Below are 25,098 nucleotides of genomic sequence, written 5' to 3' on the forward strand. Positions count from 1 at the left end.
ATGTTGAAGCTTCCATACTTTGGCCACCTGATGCAATGAGCCGACTCATTGGAAAAGAACTTGATGTGGGAAAGATTGAGAGCAGGAGGGGCAACAGAGGATGAGATGGTTGGATGGCATCACCAACTCATGGACATTAATTTGAGCAAATTCCAGGAGATAGTGAAGGACATGGAAGCCTAGCATGCTGCAGTCCATGGGGCAGCAAAGAGTCAGACAAGACTTAGGGACTGAACAACAATGTCGAAATCAGGTTGTTGGGGCTTACTGTAGAGTCAACCAGCCACCCCCAGTTATGTGCTTCTGTCTCGGGAAGCTTGAACGTCAAGTTTCAGAACTGGAGTTTTGTAGGCAAAGATCCGCAGAAATGGACAGGTTATTAAAGGAAAACAGTAGGAATTGGTAGTTAAGAGTTCAAGATTTTTAGTTAGGCTGTTTTAAATCCTTAACCTCTTTCAACTATGTAACTTTGAACAAGTTAGTGCTTCTCTTTGAGCTCTGTTTTATATGGAAAGCTGGAAAAATAATCCCAGCCTCCTGAGAATTAAACAAGATAATATATAAATATCTCATATATATATATATATGAGCTTGCTTGATGCTGTTATCAATGATTATCATTTTAATCTCTATAAAAATGAATAACATCCAATTTCCCAGTCCATGCTTTAAGAAGAGAAAATTAAAACTGGAGTAGGAAAATAGAAATAATAAATATGTGAGGCTGTGTCACACTTGGTATTTTAAAATGTCATACCAATAATGTAAACTGTTTTTGAATGCCTCTGAAAATGTTATTTGAGCAAAGATTACTAATGAAAAGTCAAACCTCAGAAATAGAAATAAGAATCAAAGTGACCTTGAAAAGCTTGATGATTGGAGGAAGCATGTCTGCTAAAACCTGGAGGTTTTAGCAATCCACAGGGACACAGGCAATGTGGTATTGCTAAGGATAACAGCAGCAAGGTAACAGAGACTAGAGATCTCTTCAAGAAAATTAGAGATACCAAGGGAACATTTCATACAAAGATGGGCACAATAAAGGACAGAAATCATATAAAGAAGCAGAAGATAATAAGAAGAGGTGGCAAGAATACAGAAGAACTATACAAAAAGGTCTTCATGACCTAGATGATCATGATGGTATGATCACTCATCTAGAGCCAGACATCCTGGAATGTGAAGTCAAGTGGGCCTTAGGAAGCATCACTACGAACAAAGCTAGTGGAGGTGATAGAAGTCCAGTTGAGCTATTTCAAATCCTAAAAGATGATGGTGTTAAAGTGCTGCACTCAATATGCCAGCAAATTTGGAAAACTCAGCAGTGGCCACAGGACTGGAAAAGGTCAGTTTTCATTCCAATCCCTAAGAAAGGCAATGCCAAAGAATGTTCAAACTTCCACACAATTGTACTCATCTCACACACTAGCAAAGTAATGCTCAAAATTCTCCAAGCTAAGCTTCAATAGTGTGTGAACCGTGAACTTCCAGATGTTCAAGCTGGATTTAGAAAAGGCAGAGGAACCAGAGATCAAATTGCCAACATCTGCTGGATCATCGAAAAAGCAAGAGAGTTCCAGAAAAACATCTACTTCTGCTTTATTGACTATGCCAAAGCCTTTGACTGTGTGGATCACAACAAACTGTGGAAAATTCTGAAAGAGATGGGAATACCAGACCACCTGACCTGCCTCTTGAGAAATCTGTATGCAGGTTGAGAAGCAACAGTTAGAACTGGACATAGAACAACAGACTGGTTCCAAATCGGGAAAGGAGTACTCAAGGCTGTATATTGTCACCCTGCTTATTTAACTTATATACAGAGTACATCATGAGAAATGCTGGGATGGATGAAGCACAAGCTGGAATCAGGACTGCTGGGAGTAATATCAGTAACCTCAGATATGCAGATGACCCCACCCTTATAGCAGAAAACTAAGAAGAACTAAAGAGCCTTTTGATGAAAGTGAAAGAGAGAGTGAAAAAGTTGGCTTAAAGCTCAACATTCAGAAAACATTCATGGCATCTGGTCCCATCACTTCTTGGCAAATAGATGTGGAAACAGTGAAAACAGTAAGAGACTTTATTTTTTTCAGCTCCAAAATCGTTGCAGATGGTGACTGCAGCCATGAAATTAAAAGACACTTACTCCTTGGAAGAAAAGGTATGACCAACCTAGATAGCATATTAAAAAGCAGAGACATTACTTTGCCAACAAAGGTCCATCTAGTCAAAGCTATGGTTTTTCCAGTAGTTAGTATGGGTATGAGAGTTGGACTATAAAGAAAGCTGAGCACCGAAGAATTGATGCTTTTCAACTGTGGTGTTGGAGAAGACTCTTGAGAGTCCCTTGGACTGCCTAAAGGAAATCAGTCCATCTTAAAGGAAATCAGTCCTGACTATTCATTGAAAGGACTGATGCAGAAGCTGAAACTCCAATACTTTGGCCACCTGATGCGAAGAACTGACTCATTGGAAAAGACCCTGGTGCTGGGAAAGATTGAAGGCAGGAGGAGAAGGGGACGACAGAGGATGAAATGGTTGGATGGCATCATCGACTCAATGGACATGAGTTTGAGTAAACTCCAGGAGTTGGTGATGGACAAGGAGGCCTGGCATGCTGCAGTCCATGGGGTCGCAAAGAGCTGGACATGACTGAGCGACTGAACTGAAATGAACAACAGCATCAGATGCTTTACAAATGAGAATTACGTCCAGGATAAGCATAATCATCAAACAGGATTTTATTATTACTCACCCAGTGGAAAACAAGCATACACACAGGCTAAGTTACATCTGCTACGGTGGAAAAAGTCTGGGCTAGGCAAGGGAAACTCTGGACTGAGGCTAACCCTGCGCTAACTCTGACAAGCCTTGGGGCAGGTTCATTCCCCTTTGGAGACCGTCTCTAATGTGTAAGCGCCGGATGGATGAGCACCTCTTCCAGTGCTGAAATGCTGTGTTCCTTTAATCAGTATCTTTTCCCCAAACCTGAGGGTTGCATCTACTACATGGTTTGTTCGTTTTGTTTTGTTTTTGGCTGTGCGAGGTCTGTGCCATTGCAGGCTTTTCTCTAGTTGTGGCAAGCAGGGACTGCTCTGCAGGTGCGGTGTGCAGGCTTCCACTGTTTGCTTCTCTTCTGGAGCACGGGCTCTAGGGCACACGGGCTTCAGTAGTCGCTGCACATGGGCTCGATAGCTGTGGTTCCCAGGTTCTAGGGCACAGGCTCAATGGTTGTGGCAAATGGGCTTAGTTGCTCTGTGGCGTATAAGATCTTTCCAGACCAGGGATCAAACCCATGTCTCCTGCATCAGCAGGAGGATTCTTTACCACTGAGCCACCAGGAAGCCCCTGAAATTCTGTTTTTTAAAGAGAAGAAAAAGAAAGGAAAACCATGAAGGAACCCATACATTATATTCTGTGTTCATTAGTTTCCATTAGATTTTATTTCCTCACTTATAATCACAGTTCTTTGAAGAAAAACTCACAGCATAAGATACTACTTCCTGAATGCCAGTTTGTGCTAGGTTCTGTGTTAGGGGTTTGACAATTATTGTCTCATTTACTACATGTAACGGTCCTGATAGGTAGGTACAAGTTATATCCATTTTGCAGGTAAGGGTGCTGAGGTTGAAAGAAGTTAAATGACTTTCCCAAGTTACTTACCTACAAATGGTGGGCTCAGGATTCAAACCTAGTTCTGACTCCAAATCCCTTTTTCCTTCCCATTTTTTCATGCCTCCTTAATGTACTAACTGAGAAAATTTCATAGGATGGTTAGAATACTGGAAGATGTAGAAGTCTGATGCTGTAAAGGAAAGGTGCCCAAAAAAGGTGTGTTTGCCTGGTTCTCACATCAAATACTAAAATATATTCCAGTAGATCAAAGATTAAGTAGCTAAAAATTAAACCAAGGTTTTACTAGAAGAAAACATGGGTAATTTGTTTAATATGTATCAGAGAAGGGAAGATACATTACAATAATCAAAAGCTAAAAAGGAAAAAAAAATGTGACTATGTAACACATTTTAAACTTCAGTATGGCAAGAAATAGAAGGGAAAAGTTTAAATATTTAAAATACAATAATAATACAAATATAAAACTAGTAAGGATATTTGCAATAGTTATCTGAAATGAAGAACTAATATTCTTTTTTTAACATTCTTAATATGCAGATAAATTTTTTAAAGTGTAAGCTATCCAAACAATGAAAAAAAGGCAACATAAATGAGCAAGTGTTTTATACAAAAAGAAATTTAAATAACCAACAAACATATGAAAAGATGTTTAACCTCATAAGTGAAGAAATATAAAATTTTAAATTATAATTGTTTACCTATCAGAATAACCAAGGTCAAATGTTGGGGTATGAGCAGTTTTTACAAGACTGTGAGGAAGTAGCCAATCATATATTTTTTGTGGGAGTATACATTTTTGGAGACAACTTGGCAATAGCTATCAGATGTAACCCTAAGACCCTTTATCCTTCTGTTTATGATAGCAAAATATTAAAGCAACCTAAGCACCCAACAACTGTGCCCTGGTAAAATAAATTGTTTTACACTGACTAATAGAACCTTCCACAGCTATTAAGAAGCATGGGATAATGTATAAGAATATACAAATGAAAAATACCCTGGGGATTAAGAAATACAAACTACTATGCATAAAATAGATAAGCAAGGAAGATAAATTGTATCACACAGAGAAATATAGTCATAATTTTATAATAACTTTAAGTGGAGTATAATTTATGAAAATATTGGATCACTATGCAGTACCCCTGAAACTAATATAATATTGTAAGTCAACTATACTTCAATATAAAAAATATATAACTTCAACATATCTCCAAGATATGTTAGTAAATGGAAGAAAATCAAGTATAAAGCAATATATAAAATACTATCTTTTGTGTAAAATTATTTATAATTGTATGAACCTGCTTATATTCATAACAGAAATAATTGGTAGTGGATACAAGAAGCCATCAATGTGGTATCTTTGGCAAGGATAATAAGAGGTAGGGGAAGCATATAAAAAATAATTTTTTTTAAATTTTATTTTTAAAAATAAAATTTTTATATTGCTTTAATTTTCATGTATGTGCATTATGAGCATACAGTTGTCCCTCAGTTGTTCCAGGGACAGTCCTCATCCCCAAACCTCACAGATACCAAAATCCACGAACAATCAAGTCCTTTATTTAAAATGGTATAGTAACTACATATCGGAGAAGGCAATGGCACCCCACTCCAGTACTCTTGCCTGGAAAATCCCATAGACGGAGGAGCCTGGTAGGCTGCAGTCCATGGGGTCGCGAAGAGTCAGACATGACTGAGCGACTTCATTTTCACTTTTCACTTTTATGCATTGGAGAAGGAAATGGCAACCCACTCCACTGTTCTTGCCTGGAGAATCCCAGGGACGGCGGAGCCTGGTGGGCTGCCGTCTATGGGGTCGCACAGAGTCGTACATGACTGAAGCGACTTAGCAGTAGCAGTAGCAGCAGTAATTGCATATAATCTATTCATATCCTCCCGTATACTTTAAATTATCTCTAGATTACTTATGAAACCTAATACAATGTAAATAGTTGCCAGGTATGTAGCAAATTCAAGTTTTGCTCTTTGGAACTTTCTGGAAATTTTTAAAAATATTTTCAATCTGAGGAGAGTTGAATTTGCCAGTGCACAAACCACAGATATGAAGGGCTAACTGTATATTAATTATATATTTTATTTCAATACATTATCTGGGCAATGAGATTATGGCCTGTTTGTGTTTTCTTCATTATTAGTTTCTGTTGGTTTAGTAAACACATATTTTTTAAGTGTACAAAAGCAAACTAAAAGAAACAAATAATGTATATACCTTTTAGCTTAGAAAGTGTATTTCCAGGTATTTATCCTTCAGAAACACCTTCCTAAGTGTTTGCAGTAGCAAAAAGCTAGACACAGTCTTAGCCACACCAGTAGGGATCCTACTAAAAAAATCACTGGTACATCCACACCATGGCATACAGGCTCCCACTTAAAGATAAGACAATATGAACTGATATGGGTGAGGTCCAAGATACATTGTTAAATGAAAAACTAAACAAAAACAAGTTATAGAATTATACATATATATGATATGATCCTGTCCATTTAAACAGAAAGTCAATAATGTATTAAAACATAGACAAAACCAAATAGAGATAAAGCCACACGCTTGCACATGCATATAGCAGATTTCTAAAAAGCATACACAAGAAGCGGCCAACAGTTGTTACCTCTGGGAGTGAAAACAGTGAGGGGACTTTTCACTTTTCTTTTTATACCTTTCTAAAACATAAGAATTCATTAACATGACCATATGTTATTTTTTAATAAAAAGTCAACCCTAATTGTTTGACAAAAGAGATTTGGCCCTTGAAGCTTGTGCCTTCAGCTTCCTGTAGGTAGGAGCCGAGATCAGATTACTTTTTTTGTCTCTTCCGGCTCTCTGAGTTATACTTCTGACTCATCAATGCTTGGACAGCCTCTGAAGTGAATGTCATTATATAAGGATTAAATCTGGAATTTTATGGTTCAGAGAGGCTTGAGCCTCACAGTCCCTTCCCCCTGAAGCAGGTGAGAATTGAGGCTCAGAGGGGTGATAATGACTGTCCATCAGCTAGAGGGGAATGGTCCAGCCAGGCCCAGTCTCACTCAATACACTTCCCAGGGTAACCGCGTCATTGATGCTCTCAGTAAGCACAGAAAGCCAATCAATGCTTTCACCAGAATAGAAGACCAGGCAATTTATAAAAGTGAGTAAGGAGACTTTAACAAAGTTATTATGAGAAGAACAGCATGTGGGATTAAAGATTACAGATGTTCCAGCCCTGATAGGGAAACACAGTGGCCACCCCCAGTCATGACCCCTTCATTGTCAAAGAAGACCGATGAGAAGGGAAAACATTCTCTATTTTATGTGTAGATGGGCTGAGCAGTTCTTTTACTCTTCTTCATGGTCCCTAGCCATCTTAACCTATAAGTTAAAGGAAGCAGAATTTTAATATCAGCTGGGTAGGTTAGAAAACTGGATTACTGTGTGTTCAGTTGAAGAAGAAAAGCTTCTTAGGGGCTTGTCTTGTTCACCTTTGTTCCCCATCCTCCGTCCCCCTATCGGGCCAGTCACAGAGCCCTGACATTGGAAAGCACTTAGTAATTATATTGTGTTGGCTTAGACTGAATTGATTCGAGAAAAATTTTAGCTTCCGCCTCTCATTAAATTTGACTTGAGTGATTTCTTTTCCCCTCTCAGCAGAGTTTTATGCTTATTTTTCAGATGCTCTGTTTCTCTTTTGGCATGGGTCCTAAAATGGGAGTTAGTAAGAGCAACATAAACTCCCGGAATTCTCTATTTCATTTTGTCACAATTCATTCTGGGATCGTACGTAAGAAGTGGGGCAATCGAGTTTATTTTGGAACAAGGATCAGGGCTGTCTATCCAGGCTCAGGATGACAGGATGAGGCATATAACCAAAATGGGGGATTTGGCAGGCAGCCAGCCCCATTCCACACAGTCTCCCCCAGAATCTCATATGAATATATTATTCTGTCAGCACATACTTGTCTACATATATTACATGTGTCTTTCTTTATTATCCCATTTTCCTTTTAATTTTGAAGGCTCCTATCTACCCCAGAAATCTACAAAACTCATAGAAGCTTATTAAATGCACGCATTAAAATCTTAATGGACTTGGGTAGACAGAACTTTCAACCCACTGAGACCATGGCACAAACACCCTGGCTAGAATTTCACATCTCTGCTAACTAAAGTTATCAAGGGCATGAAATTTGATAAGTTAGCACTCCAGTGCCTGGGTAGGACATGAAGGGTTTTGAGGCAGGTAACATCATCTTAAACAGCCTCTCTGTTTGGGGAAATTTTTTCCCTCTGCCTATCTGGGTTGGGAAGATCCTCTGGAGAAGGAGATGACAACCTGCTCTAGTAATCTGTCCTGGAAAATACCGTGGACAGAGAAGCCTGGCAGACTACTGTCCATGGGGTCACAAAGAGTCCGACACGACTGAGCAACTGAGCACACATCAGAATAACGTGCCTCATGAAATACCAGAATTCTCTGGCTTCCTCTCTTTCAGGTGAACGGCATTGACCTTCGTGGAGCATCGCATGAACAGGCTGCTGCAGCACTGAAGGGGGCTGGACAGACGGTGACGATTATAGCACAATATCAACCCGAAGGTCAGTGAGAACTCAAACTGACAACGTTCTGATGCGTTTCTGTGTGAATGGGTGACCACGTTTCTGATCACTGATATTAACTAGTTACTACAAACAAGATTTTTTAAAAACAATCTATGGTGAAAAATTGGTGGCTCATGTCCAAAGAACATGAGGTTTTGTTACTCTTAATCTTCCAAGGAAAAAAATCTAATAGTTTATAAAGGCCTGTTTGCAAATACAAATTCAAACAAATAACAACTAGCATCAGCTTTATTTCATTTACAGTCACCTGGTATACGCTTTTGGTCAGCAATGGATACTATAAAAACAATTAAGATTTAGGAAGCAAGGGGAGAGATCTTAGCTACAGAAATAGACCATGATCAGTAGACCATTTTCTCTCCTGTGGCAATGACTTATTTTTATTAATACTAACATGGTTTTTGGATGTCTTTGATGTGGAATTTTATTTTATTTTATTTTTGCCTTTTCTGCCTTACTTTCCCTTGTTTTGGAATATATCACTATAAACCCTGAGACTTGGTGAGATACCTTGAGTTGAATTATTCTAATTTATTTAGAATAAAATATTATAAATTGGATTGGCAAACCCTGTTTTTTTAAATTTGTTTCAACATCTGTTTCTATGATCAGAATGAGGTTCAGTGAGACAATTGGGATGTTACCTATTGTGAAGTTGATTTCTTAGCAAATTAGCAAATACATATATATATAAGTTTCTCTTTTGTTAATGAAATATAGTTACATATACCACTGTGGACTAGACTTTGTACAGAAAAACAGAGGAATATGATTCTGTCTTCAAGAAATGTATTGAACTGTTTTTGGTTCACGTGGCTAGCAGAGAGGAGAATTTAACAGGTGAATACGAAAGTACAAGGTACATTCAAGAAAGAGCCTTTGTGCATGTGGGTATGAAGAGGCTTATTTGGCCTTTTCAAATGATTTCTTTGTATCACTTGTTCTATTGATGTTGGGAAGACTGAGGTTTGTGTCTTTCCTGTGACATCTTAGATTTTACCATTAATGGTGGCCAACCACATGTTTTACAAGAGAATAAAGAAAATTGAATTATGCATTTTGATATGCTACTTTCATTTTGCCTGACTTTAGAATTTGCAATTAAGTTATACCCCCACAAAAAAGTATTGATTGCTTTCTTCTATTGGCCTAGCACAAATATGACCAGAAAGCCACCTGGGAAAAGGGGATTTGTGTTTGTCAAAGATGGAAGATATTATCACCAAGGAAACATGTTAGACAGTTTAGGGAGTTTTGAGAAGTTTTTCTGCTTCTTAAAATTTAGTAGATATGTCTTCTAATAGGGATAAACAACTCCAAAGTAAAACAGCTCCATTGTAAAACAGAAAATGAAAAGATCTGGGCTAACGCAATTTGATGAACAAATTCTACTTCATATAGATTAAGAACTTGTTCGTGAGATTCTTCCATCTTACTGATAGCTGTTTTCTTTGTCTCAAACTGTATGATCTGACACAAGACATAAATATCCCTGAAAATTCTCATCTCAATCCTTCAGACTGATAAGATGGTCCAAACTATAGTTACACCAATTAGAAACTCTTGATGGTGAAGACAGTCATTCAAATAACCTTGAACAGAATGATTCCAAGCTTTAAAAGCTACAGTAAAGGATAAGCATGTCCTAGTTCTATCAGCATAAATCTTCCTCCTAAGCTTCCTTACAGCTTTGTTTCCTTTAAGCAATAAACTCACTTTGGAAACTGTGCTGTACTTTATCAAGATGCCTGTTCAAAACATGTCTTATAAATCACATAAATTGATTTTTAAAGTGCTTCTAAAGAAATCTGCAAATAACAACAACAAGTTTAGTATTTCAAAATGCCAAAGTACAAATCAAATTCACAGAATGACTTGCCTATTTTAATAGTCTAACTGCATTCTAATTTGTCACGGCTTTAAATCGGTTGGAAATGTGGTAATGCAACAATAAGCAATCATTTTTCCTCCCTTTGCAAATTTAATGGGTAACTGAACCTTAATTTAACTATTTTTTGAAATGGAAAACTGATTGGATTGTTGTTCAGGTCAGCTAGGGACATCTAAATTATACAACATATTTAAGAAATAATGAACAATTTAACTTTAAAATAACAATCTAAAATAAGAATGAGATAAAAAAAGAATGCCATGGGATTCCATTAGGAAAGTCTCACCAAGTCCCCTTTATTTGCATAAGTATTGCAAGGTATCCATGCTAAGACTGATTTTATTGACATCTCTTGTGATACAGTCAAGAATCAGGCTTTCAGGGAATCTGTTTTTCACTTACATTCAAATCATTTTATCAGGAAAACTCTAGATGCCTTGCTTAATATTAGTAGATATTCATAAAATTCCACCTTTACCCCTATCCCAGTTCTTTGTTTTTAAGGAAAATTTTTTTAAACTTATTCAGGAGAAAAGACTTAGATACATTTAATAGAAATCAGTTCCTGATGACAGATGACTAAAACTGTATGATCATGATACCATCTCTAAGAATTATGGAATGTCATGGAAGGAATAAACCTGAAGGAACCAGACCAGCATAAGAGTACTTCATGAAAATGGGAAAATGGAAACAGACTTTGAAAAAATGGGTGGGAATTCTATTCCAGAGAGCAGGGAGAAAAAATACCTACCTAAGACTGTGAGATCAAAGTGTTGCAGACACCAAAACCTGTATTTTGTTTGTAGATGAATTTTTCAGTATTGTACATATAACTGGTATTTCTTACAAAGTTGTTGAACTAATGAAGAAAAGCTTGCCATTCTTCAGTACTTGAGTTTTCACTTGACAGTATTTGAAGATTGAAGGGCTGCATTTTTACTATTTTTATTTTTTCATTTTTGCTTCAAAGCAGAAAATGTGCTAAACAAGTGTGTTATGCAAAATATAAAACCATTTCAACTGCGTATTTCATAGTACTTAGCACAGTTTTTGAAATAATGATAAATAATTTATAATTATCATAACATAGCAATTAATGTCTTCCTTGGCAATTTTCACTGCACAGAGTAAGGCCGAAGTTGTTATACTCACTTTTGCTTAAAATGAGCTTGGTCCCAGTTGTGTGAATTACTCTATCCATCGTCAATGTTATTCAATATCTAGTTCTAGGTGGTAGAATTAAAGCCAAATTTAAAGAGTCACATACAATGTTTTCTTCCGGTGGTATCACTGTGTTCATTTCTACCACCTTTCTTTTTATCCAATTTGTATCACATGCTTGCTTTGAAATTAGCATGTATCACCTTAATAATAATAATCCTTTTTTTTAAAGGATCACGTATCTGATACTTCAGAAAAAATTTTACTTAAGCAATATGAGAAATTAATTCTTATAAAAATTTGTTACCTATATACAATTAATGAAATTACTCCAACATTACTTGGAAAAAAGAAACATAATGCCCCCTACCGCCCTACACACAACACAGACACACACACCCATTTCCTTACCCTTCTCTGTCGTCTTCCTCATTGCTTTCAGAATCACCATTCTAAACGATATCACCTCAGGATGCCTGTACGCAACTCCTTGCCTTTCACAATATAATCGCAGCTGATCTCCATGCCCTCTTCCCCCACTGCCACTGCCCAGCATCATCCTTTTTCACTGTCCCCCTGCTTCACAGAACTGCTCCATGTCCCTGACCTAGGTCCTGAATTGTAATGTTGATGGGCCTTTGCTCCTGTGGGTTTCTCTGCCTGGAATTCCCTCTTCTCCTCTTCGACCGGTAGTATTCCTGCTCATCTGGAAGGCACTCAGATGCCAGTTCCATTACAAAGCCATCTTTAGTCTGCTGAATCAATGTTGATTTTCTCTGAGCTCTTGTTGGTTTTCTCTTTCTCTGAGTTCCCTAGACTTACATTCAGACACCAGGTATGTCCCTTGTGGAACTTGCACATTCCTCCACTCAAGGGAGCTTCTGGAGGGCAAGGAGCCTTCTACCACTCATTTTATCTCCCATGTTAATATGCTCAATGTGAATTTGACTAGGCTTTATTAAAGAGTTATCAAATGTGTCTCCACTTGTTTTAGAAGTATAATATCTTTAGTGTGTTGGAAAATATTAATAACAGATGTTTAAGAAATATTTGCAGAGTGAATATTGAATGAATGTCCTGGGCTTTTGATATTAAACGTAGCAATGGTAAATGAATCCCTAGACTGGACATTTGGTGTTGATGCTGTTTTTAGGTGGTGCTTTTTGTTTTTTTTGTTACAAAACATTTAGCAACCTTAGTGGATAAACTCTCTTTATCCTGTACTGCAGAAAATCTACAGCTGTTGGTCTGTAATACAGAACAAAGAAAAGATAATTAAAGCGCTCACATTTTTTAGAGCTTGGTAACACAACTTTAACAAAAAAGGCATTGATTACAACCTAATTATACATTTGTCACAAAGAGTCTAATATAGCATTCCCCTGGGTCAGATTGGGGCAAACCTTTATAGCATGTATTGCCTTCTCGCTGATATAATAGCACCTATGTTTAGTGTGAGGTTACTGACTGAGGTTGAAATAATAAACCACCAGATATTCACTAGGAAAATCAAATGAACAATATAAATTGTTGGATAAAGCACAAAGTAGAGACAATTAATTGCCAAGCTCTTCCCATGAAAGCTATCAATACCCCCTTGTCTTTAATTTGGCTACTCAGAGCATTGCTGCGGACATTACAAGGGCTTCAGAACAGGTTGAAAGTAGTAAGGAGGAAGTCAGTGGTGGTCCCCACCAGTGAGCAGGCACTTCAGTAGCCAGTAGCCTGGTTTCCTCAACCTTTTATTCTTTAACAGAATAATCTGAGTTCCTGAAGGAAAATCCCAAAGAACAGAGTTGATCATTGCCTGGACACTCATAAATGTGGTCTGGTTTATGGGACTGTGGCAGAGTGGTCATATTCATCCAGTTAATAGATTTTTTTTTTTTTTTTTTTTTTTTGCTGCACCCTTACTATGCCTCAGTCAACATTCTTGGAAAATGATATATCAGTGAACCAAAGCTGCCCTTTCAAATAAATATAAAATTTTTCAGAAGGTGATAAGTAGTATAGACAAATAGAAAGAAGAGTAAGGCTGATAGTGACAGAGAGATATATGGTGGGTAGGGAAGGTCTTCTTGCCATCAAGGTATTACTGCAGAGACTAAAAGAAGTGATGAAATGAGCCATGTAGGAAGCTGGGGGAAGAGAGGAGTTACTTTTGAGTCTTGGTCTACTGACTCTGGTCTGTGAACCAGCAACATAGATAGAAACTGAGAGCTTGTTAGGAAGGCACAATCTTGAGTTGCAACCCAAGCTAACTATATCAGAATCTGCACTTTATCGAGATCCATAGGTTATTAGTGTACATACACTAGACTATGAGAAGCACTGCTCTAGAATACCTAGGGACTCTGCAAAAATTGCCACTTGACACTATTGGGTGGGACTCCTACCAGGAGTACTGGGCAAGTCACATAAGGAGACATCACAAGGTGTGATTTCTGACATGTGTCACTCAATGGTAGGTCATATCTCAGTGGTTTTCCTAGAAACAGATCAAGCTTCAGGGGGTGTAAGAAGTTCATGTGTCACCTCTATTTTGCCTATCCCTCCCTTCTAAATACAGATTATCAACCTAGTTCCTAAATCTTGCTAGAACTCCTCAGCCAGTGACACAGTGAACCTGTTCAGGCTTCATTCTTTTGCATCATGGCCTCTCCTGCAAGTGAGCTAAAGAAGCACTGAGTTGGGATCAGGGAAGATTGAACCCCATCCTAATGGATGGCTTGGTGAACCAAAAATTCATTCAGCCATCACTATAAATTTTCTTTGAGTAACTTATTATTTTTAAAATAGAAATTAATTTAAATAATCTTTTTTACTTCTATTAAATTATGTAGCTAATTCAGGGGGTGCAGGGAACTATATATTCCTTTTTAGCATGAAGTGAAACTCTGATCTTCAGAGTAACCACTCTGAATTAAGTCTCCAAGCTTAAACCAGAATTGGAAACTATAGTGCATTTCTCTGTAGGATCAAACAAATGATGAAAACTTGAAAGTAATAGGCAATTTAACCTTGGAGGAATATTGGCAACTTCTACACGTTAGGGTTCTCAGAAAGGAGAGTATTTGCAACATTCAAGAAGTTTACTTGCAGTGTAAGCTACATTTCTTTATTTAAACCAGTGTCTACGTAGATTTATGCATATGAATGAGCAGCTGTGGCATATCAAAATATTTTTTCAGTGCAAATAACTGCATCTTAAATGCCCAGGCAAGATTCATAAGGTCCAGCTGTGGGTCTTGATCAGAAATTGCACCAGCATCATCAGGAAAAATTCAAGATGAGCTTTAGAGTGAAAATTACTGTGCAGGATTCTTGACTGCAGTGAGGCCAGTATTCTGATACCAACCCTAACTCCAGCTGTGTGACCTTGTGGTAGTTATTCATCTTTATGAGTCCCAGTTTTCTTACCTACAAAAAGGAAAAGTTAGGATGAGTAAAGTATTTATCAGAATAACTCTTCAGTTAGTACACTCTAGATTTTAAGAAATGACCTTGGGTGATATAGAAGCATAAATTCCATTACTTGAATATTTTGTCGCTAACATAACACCTTTTTCCTTTACATTGTTTGCATGATTTAAGAAGAAATGAATGCGCAGTCTAGGTAACTTGATGCATTCTGTGTGGTTTAACCAGAATCCTTGAGAAACAGAAATTAAGAGTTGGAGGAATCCTTTAATACTATCTTGTCCAGTTTCTTCGGTTCACAGACCGGGAGCTGAAGCTTAGTCAGCCTCTAGATAAGAAAGCAGTTCAGTAACTTAAAAGCTGTCATAGCCACTAAGGCTGAACAGCTAGTAAATTCCTTAATTCTTCTAATCTCTATAATAGCTCATGAGGACAGATGGCTTAAATAGTCCACGAAATCATCCGATAAGCCATTATGATCAAAAGGACATAAAGGGATTTTTAAAAAATTCTCATGGCATCTCAGGGATTTCTCATGTACACAACTTTCCTTTCTAGTTTACTGTTGTTAATTGCTATTGTTCATGTATCACAGTTAAATTATGTATATGTATGTGTGTGTGTGTGTGTGTGTGTGTGTGTTAAAAGTATAAACAATTATTGTTAATTTTAAAAATAACCACCAATTTGGAAATATTGATAGTTCAATAAATAGATCAACTATATTATGATTTTCCTCTTTCTCACCCTAAATTCTTCCTGGAGCCCCCTTTATCCATTCATCCATCTTTCTGTCATCAATCAGTTCATCCTTAGTGATAGTCTATTGCCACATATCCAATTTCTCCAAATATGTTACATGAAATCTGTTTTAGTTAATCTGGTTGGTAGGTTCTAATTTTTATCAAAATATTAGGAAACAAAACTTCATATGACTCTAGAATTTGTACTGCTTAGCCATGTCTTTCTCTTCAACTCTTTCTCATATACATATACATCCACTAATGGATACTACTACCTCCTGCAACTGGAAATCTCCCAGGATGTTTCCTCAATGCATCCTTTTTCTAGCCTTCTCCTAGTTGCTTTCATTTTTCTCCTTAGCCTTCATCTAATACATAGGACTATAAAATATGACCAAAAAGATGATTCCTGGAAATTGAGTCTACAGATTCACCAGAAGGTTCTCTCCAGATACTTTAATGATTAACGATGCTGAATCCCTCTCTCTTGTCCATACCCCAATTTGGACCTAGAGAAATATAATGACGACAAAGGGAGATACCATTTCCTACTCTTAGAAAACTCTCTTGACCTCATTCTCTACCCTGGGAATACAATATCCCAAAATCATTTCAAAGGGATTAAAAATATTTACAAAAATAATTATATTTTATGCCTACTCCCACTGTATCATCCCTCTTCCCATCGCCATAGCAACTTTCATTCCATAATTAAATATATCAACCCTTTTGTATATCATCTATATAATGATTTTATATAATTTTGCAGATCCCTTGGCATCTGGTAACATAAAGCGTTCACTCCTTAGTACCGAAAGAGACTAAGTATATCATTGTGCTGGAGATATTTTGACAACCCAGAAACATCTCTAAGATCCTTATTCAGCTTTAGAAACATCCAGCTCGAATACATAGAAATGAAGAGTCTTAATCCCATTCTTCAGTGTATAAATAATGCAAAGTGCACACAAATCATTGTTAGATAACCCTTCCATTTGCTAAGAAATTTCAGGATGTTAGATAACTGTCTCCACAGAGATGAAAAGAAGAATACAAACCAAGACAGATTTAAAGTACTTACTAACTTAACTCCATCAAAAGGAATGTAAATCAAAACAGATTTAAAATACCTGCTAACTTAAATCAGTGTTCTGGGTTCCCATCTAGTTCACCCCCACATCTTTTTGACTATCCCCTTATTTAAGCCGGTCTTCAAATGTAAAAATACAGCTTTCTTCTCCTTCCCCTGACTCTGCACCCAATGCTTTATTGACCACATTTAAGCCACATCGCTCTTCTAAACATTGATTCTATTGCTTGTTAATTAAGATGGTTAGAGAGATTATTTTTAAGACTCTTTCCAGCTGACATTCTGTAAAAGTTAGTTTACTGTGTCTTCTAATTAAAACTTGTCATCTAAGAATAATAATTACAAGCAGGTAATTTCTAAATGTTCTCTTATTCCACATATTTTAAAACATGGATATTCTGCTTTCATTCACTTGTGGGAAGGGGAAAGATCTGTATCTATGGAAATTTCTCTTTCTGTGTTTAATAGGATTTGAACCCTCCAATTACAATTTTAAGTGTAATTCAAGTGGAAGCACTTATTGCTTGTGGGGGCTTTCAAGATGAACAACTTACTGTACATGGTCTCTTTGTTTATAGACTCATTGTAGCCTAAATCTTGTCCACTTAATAAATTAAATTGTAATTACCAAGCCCACAAATACATTTATTGAGGTTGATAGAAAGTAATATGAAAAAAAAATCAATTTCAGGAAATCAAGTGCACAGAAAGCTGAAATAGGATGTCTTAAATTCTCAGAATCACAAGTCATAGCAACTTCAGCATGGAACAAAAATGAGCCTAGGAAATACAAAGTATCCATCTTTAATGTGCTCTATAGGTTCCTAATCCAAATAGGATTCCTGGTAGGCTCATTGACTAAGTCTGTAGAAGGCAAAAGTATCCAAATTGTGCTTTGGTTCACAATAATCTTCTCTTATTCCCTCTTTCCATGTCCTCATATTCATGTTTCCACTGCTAAGGACAATTTGCTTTCTTAATAAAGAATAGCTGATGCATTACAAAAATTAAGGAATAACAAAATAAAAATTCATTCATCCAGTTTTTATTCAGCTAATGTTTATTAAATGCTTCTGATGAGCGACACACTGCCCTGAATGCTAGAGCTAGAATGATGAGCAAAACAGACATGGCCCTTTCCCTCATGTACCTACAGAGGCCAAGTAAAATCACACTAGTGATTATATTACTATTATATTTATTATACAAGCTAATAAGGTGGTCACTTTAGGAAAAGAGAAGAACTTGGACCAAGACTCTTAGAGTCTAGAAACTCGAGTATATCCTTAGAGTACAGTGTGTGTGTGCGTGCTAAGTCACTTCAGTTGTGTCTGACTCTCTGTGACCCCATGGACTGTAGCCCTCCAGGTTCCTCTCCATGGGAGTCTCAGGCAAGAACACTGGACTAAGTTGCCGTGCCCTCCTCCCGGGATCTTCCCGACCCAGGGATCGAACCTGCCTCTCTTATGTCCCCTGCACTGGCAGACAATTTCTTGAGACCTAGCACCACCTGGGAAGCCCTAGAGTACACTAAAGCCAGATCAAACCCAGACGAACAAAAAACTAGAGAGAGGGCTAAGAAGGGAGCATCTCCCCCAAATCATATTTTCTTTACTCTCAAGGATGAGTAGGCATGCGTTTGTCACAGCAGAGCGAGGAAGCAGTCATAAGGAAGAGGAGGGAAAGGTGTGCAAGCCCCTCTGGAAAGGAGATGGTGGTGCAACGGAGGGGCTGAAAGCAAACTGGAGAAAATGGGAGCAACTCTGTGCACAGGATGCTGGAAGCAGTGACGGGGTGGGTACAGGCCACGAAGGACTGGCTTAAGTGTTTGGTTCTTTCTCCTGGAAACAGTCGTGTTGAAAGGTTTTAAGCTAGAGGTTGGCAGAATCCGATTTGCTTTTCAAAAGGATGAATCTGGCTGCTGAATAGAGAACAACCAAAGAGCTCCAGGGGCTGGGGAAGGGCCAGTCCAGGTGAAAAGCATTCACCAAGGGGGTGGGATCAGCTGAAGAAAAGGAGGAGAGAAATAGGCAGACTGGGGGTAAAGTGAAAGTGAAAGTGACATCACTCAGTCGTGTCTGACTCTTTGCAACTCCGTGGACTGTAGCCCACCAGGTTCCTCCGTCCATGGGATTTCCCAGGCAAGAATATTGGAGTGGGTTGCCATTTCCTTCTCCAGGGGATCTTCCGGACCCAGGGATCGAAGCCGGGTCTCCTGCATTGCAGGCAGATGCTTTACCCTCTGAGCCACCAGGGAAGCCCCAGGGGGGTAAAGTAAGGGACAAAACCAAGTGACATACATAAGGGTTTACTAAAATACATGAATGCATCCTTTTATTAAAATATGGCAAAACGTTTTTTCCTACAATTTGCTTTTTTCACCAAGCAATACTATACATATATTTAAGACATATTTTCTATTAGTAGCTAAAGTACTTACTCATTCCATGTTTTTATAGCTGCAAAGAATTCTACTGTAGAGAGTGTCATGGTTTATTTAACCAGTCCCATATTGGTGGGCATTTAATCATTTTAATCTTCTGATATCACAAACAATGTAGCAATGGCGTATCCTCTACTTCTTTGTCTCAGTTGGCTTAGCAGTGGGAAAGAATTTTTGACTAGTTACAAGACGAGTAAACCCCTCAAGAAAAAGCATGTTTTATTCATTGTTATATCCCTGGTCCCTAGCACAGTGCCTAGCTCATAGTAGGCATTTCATAAATGTAGACCAAACAAAAAAGTAAATGATGCCGATGAATTAATGTATCTATTTTACATAAACCATTCACTTTTTAATTTCAACTAAAGTATAAGAAAATATTGGTGAGAGAAAAAGGAAGATGATTGCAGAAAGAGAATAATTAAAACTAGCCTATATGGAGCACTCACTATGTACGTGTGTGTGTGTGTGTGTTCAGTCACTCAGTGGTGTCCAACTCTTTGTGACCCCATGGACTATAGCCCACCATGCTCCGCTGTCCATGAGATTTTCCTGGCAAGAATACTGGAGTGGGCTGCCATTTCCTCCTCCAAGGGATCTTCCCCACCCAGGGATCGAACCCACGTCTCCTGCACTTCCTGCATTACAGGCAGTTTCTTTACCATTGAGCCACTGAGGAAACCAAAAATCTCTGTATATGTTAACTTATTTAAACTTCTCAAGAACCTATGAGATCATTTCTATCGCCTTTTCCATTTGCTCATTTACAACTGAGGATGCAGAAACTCAGAAACCATGAGTGGTTCTCCCAAGGTCAGACAGCTAACCAGTGGAGTAAAACCAAGATTCAGACTCAGTCAGAAAGACTCCACGACAACCACTACACTAGATTGCTTGTTATAGGAGAGAGGAAGAGAAGCAGATTCACATGGTGATAAAAGGGTCGGAGAGAAAAATTGCAAGGGATGGAAAGAACATGGAGAATCCAAAGAAGGGAAAATGCCATATACCCAGAGAGAGAAAGGAGAGAGGAAGAGAGGGGGAAAAGATAAGCCAGATGGGGAAACAGAGATGGGAGTGTTCAGGTCAGGCAGGGCCCACAGGTTGCTGGGATCGTGAAGTTTAGAAACCAGATGTGACAGAACAGAGACAAGCAGGACTGTCTTGGAGTAGATGCTGGCCAGGGAGCAGATCCAGGATTTAAAAAAAAAAAAAATTACTCTCTCTTTTTTAAATTTGTTGTTGCTCTTTTCAGGATATTGGAGATTCGGGCCTGTGGTTCAGTTCTGACAATATTTGTGGCCCCAGAATGGCATAAAGGCAGGCAGAGGGCTCACCACTTACTACCTGTGAGGACTTAAGTGATTGACGACCTTTCTGAGCCTGGAGTTCACCTATTACAAAGCAATGATCATATTTACTTCCCAGAGTTGCTGGAAGAATTGAAGGAAATGGATGTGGAATATCTACAATGGAGATGGCCATCATAAATGACAGCTAAGATCACAGCCCTCAACAGCAGGCTCATTATAGTAAACACTATGCCCTCTCCTTTAACCAGAGCTTGGCACTATGCTTAGAGTTATCCCTAAGAGGACCAGAGCCTCTCAGAATATGGGAAGCATTAGTGATTAAGAGTTTCTACTGAGAAATCAAATAGATAGGGTTCAAATTCTAACTCTACCATTAGCAAGTGTGTGATCTTGGACAATTTAATTTACCTCTCAGAATATCATTCTTTATCTGTAAAATGGGGATTCACACCCGTGACACAGGATGATTTTGAGAATTAAGGGACCCAAAGCATGTAAAATGCTAAGCACAGTTCCTGACAAATAACACATCTTCAGTTCAGTTCAGTCGCTCAGTTGTGTCCGACTCTTTGCGACCCCATGAATCACAGCACTCCAGGCCTCCCTGTCCATCACCAACTCCCGGAGTTGACTCAAACTCACGCCCATCGAGTCGGTGATGCCATCCAACCATCTCATCCCCTATCGTCCCCTCCTCCTCCTGCCCCCAATCCCTCCCAGCATCAGGGTCTTTTCCAACGAGTCAACTCTTCGCATGAGGTGGCCAAAGTATTGGAGTTTCAGCTTCAGCATCAGTCCTTCCAATGAACACCCAGGACTGATCTCCTTTAGGAGGGACTGGTTGGATCTCCTGGCAGTCCAAGGGACTCTCAAGAGTCTTCTCCAACACCACAGTTCAAAAGCATCAATTTTTCGGCGCTCAGCTTTCTTCACAGTCCAACTCTCACATCCATACATGACCACTGGAAAAACCATAGCCTTGACCAGACGGACCTTTGTTGGCATAATAATGTCTCTGCTTTTTAATATGCTACCTAGGTTGGTCGTAACTTTACTTCCAAAGAGTAAGTGTCTTTTAATTTCATGGCTGCAGTCACCATCTGCAGTGATTTTGGAGCCCAAAACATAAAGTCTGACACTGTTTCCACTGTCTCCCCATCTATTTCCCATGAGGAGATGGGACCAGATGCTATGAACTTAGTTTTCTGAATGTTAAGCTTTAAGCCAACTTTTTCACTCTCCTCTTTCACTTTCATCAAGAGGCTCTTTAGTTCCTCTTCACTCTCTGCCATAAGGGTGGTGTCATCTGCATATCTGAGGTTATTGATATTTCTCCCAACAATCTTGATTCCAGCTTGTGCTTCTTCCAGCCCAGCATTTCTCATGATGTACTCTGCCTATACGTTAAATAAGCAGGGTGACAATATACAGCCTTGACATACTCCTTTTCCTATTTGGAACCAGTCTGTTGTTCCATGTCCAGTTCTAACTGTTGCTTCCTGACTTGCATACAGGTTTCTCAAGAGACAGGTCAGGTGGTCTGGTATTCCCATCTCTTTCAGAATTTTCCACAGTTTATTGTGATCCACACAGTCAAAGGCTTTGGCATAGTCAATAAAGCCGAAATAGATGTTTCTTCTGGAACTCTCTTGCTTTTTCAGTGATCCAGCGGATATTGGCAATTTGATCTCTGGTTGCTCTGACTTTCCTAAAACCAGCTTGAACATCTGGAAGTTCTCAGTTCACGTATTGCTGAAGCCTGGCTTGGAGAATTTTGAGCATTACTTTATTAATGTGAGAGATGAGTAAAATTGTGTGGTAGTTTGAGCATTCTTTGGGATTGCCTTTCTTAGGGATTGGAATGAAAACTGACCTTTTCCAGTCCTGTGGCCACTGCTGAGTTCTCCAAATTTGCTGGCATATTGAGTGCAGCACTTTCACAACATCATCTTTCAGGATTTGAAATAGCTCAACTGGAATTCCATCACATCCACTAGCTTTGTTCGTAGTGATGCTTCGTAAGGCCCACTTGACTTCACATTCCAGGATGTCTGGCTCTAGGTGAGTGATCACACCGTTGTGATTATCTGGATTGTGAAGACCTTTTTTGTATAGTTCTTCTGTGTATTCTTGCCACCTCTTCTTAATATCTTCTGCTTCTGTTAGGTCCATACCATTTCTGTCCTTTATCGAACCCATCTTTGCCTGAAATGTTTCCTTGATATCTCTAATTTTCTTGAAGAGATCTCTAGTCTTTCCCATTCTGTTGTTTTCCTCTATTGCTTTGCATTGATCGCTGAGGAAGGCTTTCTTATCTCTCCTGCCTATTCTTTGGAACTCTGCATTCAAATGGGAATATCTTTCCTTTTCTCCTTTGCTTTTCGCTTCTCTTCTTCTCACAGCTATTTGTAAGGCCGCCTCAGGCAACCATTTTGCCTTTTTGCATTTCTTTTCCATGGGGATGGCCTTGATCCCTGTCTCCTGTACAATGTCACGAACCTCCATCCATAACACATCTTCAGTAAGTGCTAATTCTCATTATTATTACAAGTACCAGAAAGCCTATAATATGGTTATTATGCACAGAGAGAAGCAGACCTAGAGGGGAAAGGAACTTGAGAAAACTCTTGGGAGACTGTAGAGACAAGCTTTTTGAGAGATTTCTTCAAGTAACAGAACCAATGTGGAAATAAATGGGAGTGTCCAAATGCTCTCTGAAGACTTCTAGAGTCCAGTGAAGGAATTGCAGAAGCAGGGTTCAGGGAATATGGGAGGAGACAGCTGAGTCCTGGCCTCACTCCCACTCCAACTAGAGCAGCTTTCTTTGCTTTTCATGTTTGGTCTTGGACACATGAAGGATTATGCCACCAAAAATCAGTTTTAAGCTGTTTTAGCAGAAGGTGAGAATGGCTGTTTAAATTAAGGTGCATATGTTTGTGTGGTCAGAACCAAAAACAGCTGTAAGTTCAGTTAATTTTCCACCGGAATGTAACGCCATGAAAGCATCACGTTTTATCTGTTTTAACCACTGCTATGTCCTCAAGGCCTAGAATCATGCCTGGCACACAGTAGGAGGTCAATAAATATTTATAGAATGAATGAATGAACTAAACAAATTGTTCATGCCTTGCAGTTTCTCTTGAACCTCAGGTGGCAGAGCAAATTCATCCCCACTGAAAAGCATTTTAGGAGTCATGATAGTTAACTAAAGTTCCCAAATATTGATTTTGCTTGCTTGCTGAAAAAGTAGTCCATCTATGAGAGTAGGTTACATGTTCCCTAGATTGATTCTGGCATCATTGCTGAACAGGCTGCCAAAATCAGATACTCTCAGTTTTACTTTCATTGCTTGTTGTGTGAAAACAAAAAATTAAACAAACCAAATACTTTTTTCCCAGTGAACTGAATGGTAACTTTGTACCTTTCTGTAAGTCTTAGAAACATTGAATAAAATCTAAAATATTAACTAGCACTAGTATGAGACTTCACAGTTTTTCACCTGATACACAGAACAACTCCAAGAGGTGAAGAGATAAGTGATAGTATCATTGTTCTAATTCCTGGATAAGGAAAGTGAAGGTCAGGGAAGTAAGTGGTCCAAGGTCATGTAAGTGAAGGTCAGGGCAGTAATGTGACTGGTCCAGGTCCTGTAAGTGCTGTGGGCTGAACTTGCACCCAGACCCTCTGACTATATTTCTTGTGCTTCATGGCAGTGGTGTGTGGGCGCAGTCGTGCCCAACTCTTTGTGACCCCATGGACTGTAGCCCACCAGGCTCCTCTGTCCTTGGAATATTCCAGGCAAGAATACTGGAGTGGGTTGCCATTTCCTTCTCCAGGAGATCTTCCCCACCCAGGGATCAAAATTTCATCTCCTGTACTGGATTCTTTCCCAGGTGAATTCTTTACGACTGGTGCCACCTGGGAAGTCACTTGTGCTTCATACTGTTCTTCAAATGTTCTTTAGCATTATACTGTTTCATAATTCTTCTATCATGATAAGGATAGTTGAATCAATCTAGAATGATCAGGCTTTCCATAAGTTTGCTAAATAAACATATTTTGGGAAAACTTATTTATATGTTTTTAATGGGTGAGTGTTTGATTAATGATGAATGGTATATCATTTTAAGCTTATTTTTCAATGGTAGTATAATTACATGAGTTCAAAAATCAAAATAATATTAAAACTTATATGCTGAGAAGTCTTGTTTCCATTTCATCTCCATCGACCTCATTTCCTTTTGCCCTTACAGGCAGCCATGTAATTAATGAGTAACTTATCCAAGTGTAAATTGAAACTAAGAGCAGAGAGGAATAGCAGTAAGTCTTATTTGCAGTGTTTCAAAGGAGGAAAAAAATGTTTAATAGGAGAATGCTTAACAGTCTAGAGAATCAATGAATAAAAAATTGTTATTTCTTAGTTGGGTTACCATTTACATCTGCTGCTCATACATTAAGATATTTTTCTCAAGTCAGAAATACTTTTATAAATGTTATGTTTTCTTTCAATGTGACTATCATAATACTTAATATACAGTGTCAATTGTCAGGGGATCATAATTTCTAAAAGAAATCTTCATGCAATTGTTCTTCATTAAGTGGTATGATTTTTTTTCTGGAAAAATTTGGAACTTAATATCCTCAAATGGGGTCACTGGAGTCCAAAGGGATCTTAAATCAGGGTTAAAATCAACCCATGCTCTTGGAAATATATGCAAGAGTTACCTAGTTTCATATAATAGACATTTTCATATAAAGGTATTTAATAATC

General features: G+C 38.4%; 1 protein-coding gene across 27 annotated transcripts in view; it reads left to right on the forward strand.

Moving 5' to 3' along the window:
• DLG2 (discs large MAGUK scaffold protein 2) overlaps nucleotides 1-25,098 on the forward strand; it is a 2,233,668-nt gene that overhangs the window by 1,887,205 nt on the left and 321,365 nt on the right. For all 27 annotated transcript variants that reach the window (XM_070457186.1, XM_070457179.1, XM_070457180.1 and 24 more), the window contains one exon: nucleotides 8,137-8,239. In XM_070457186.1, the coding sequence (XP_070313287.1) occupies nucleotides 8,137-8,239 (103 nt within the window). The remainder of the gene's footprint in view (nucleotides 1-8,136; nucleotides 8,240-25,098) is intronic.

Source organism: Odocoileus virginianus, chromosome 28 (assembly GCF_023699985.2).
Source record: "Odocoileus virginianus isolate 20LAN1187 ecotype Illinois chromosome 28, Ovbor_1.2, whole genome shotgun sequence".
NCBI lineage: Eukaryota > Metazoa > Chordata > Mammalia > Artiodactyla > Cervidae > Odocoileus > Odocoileus virginianus.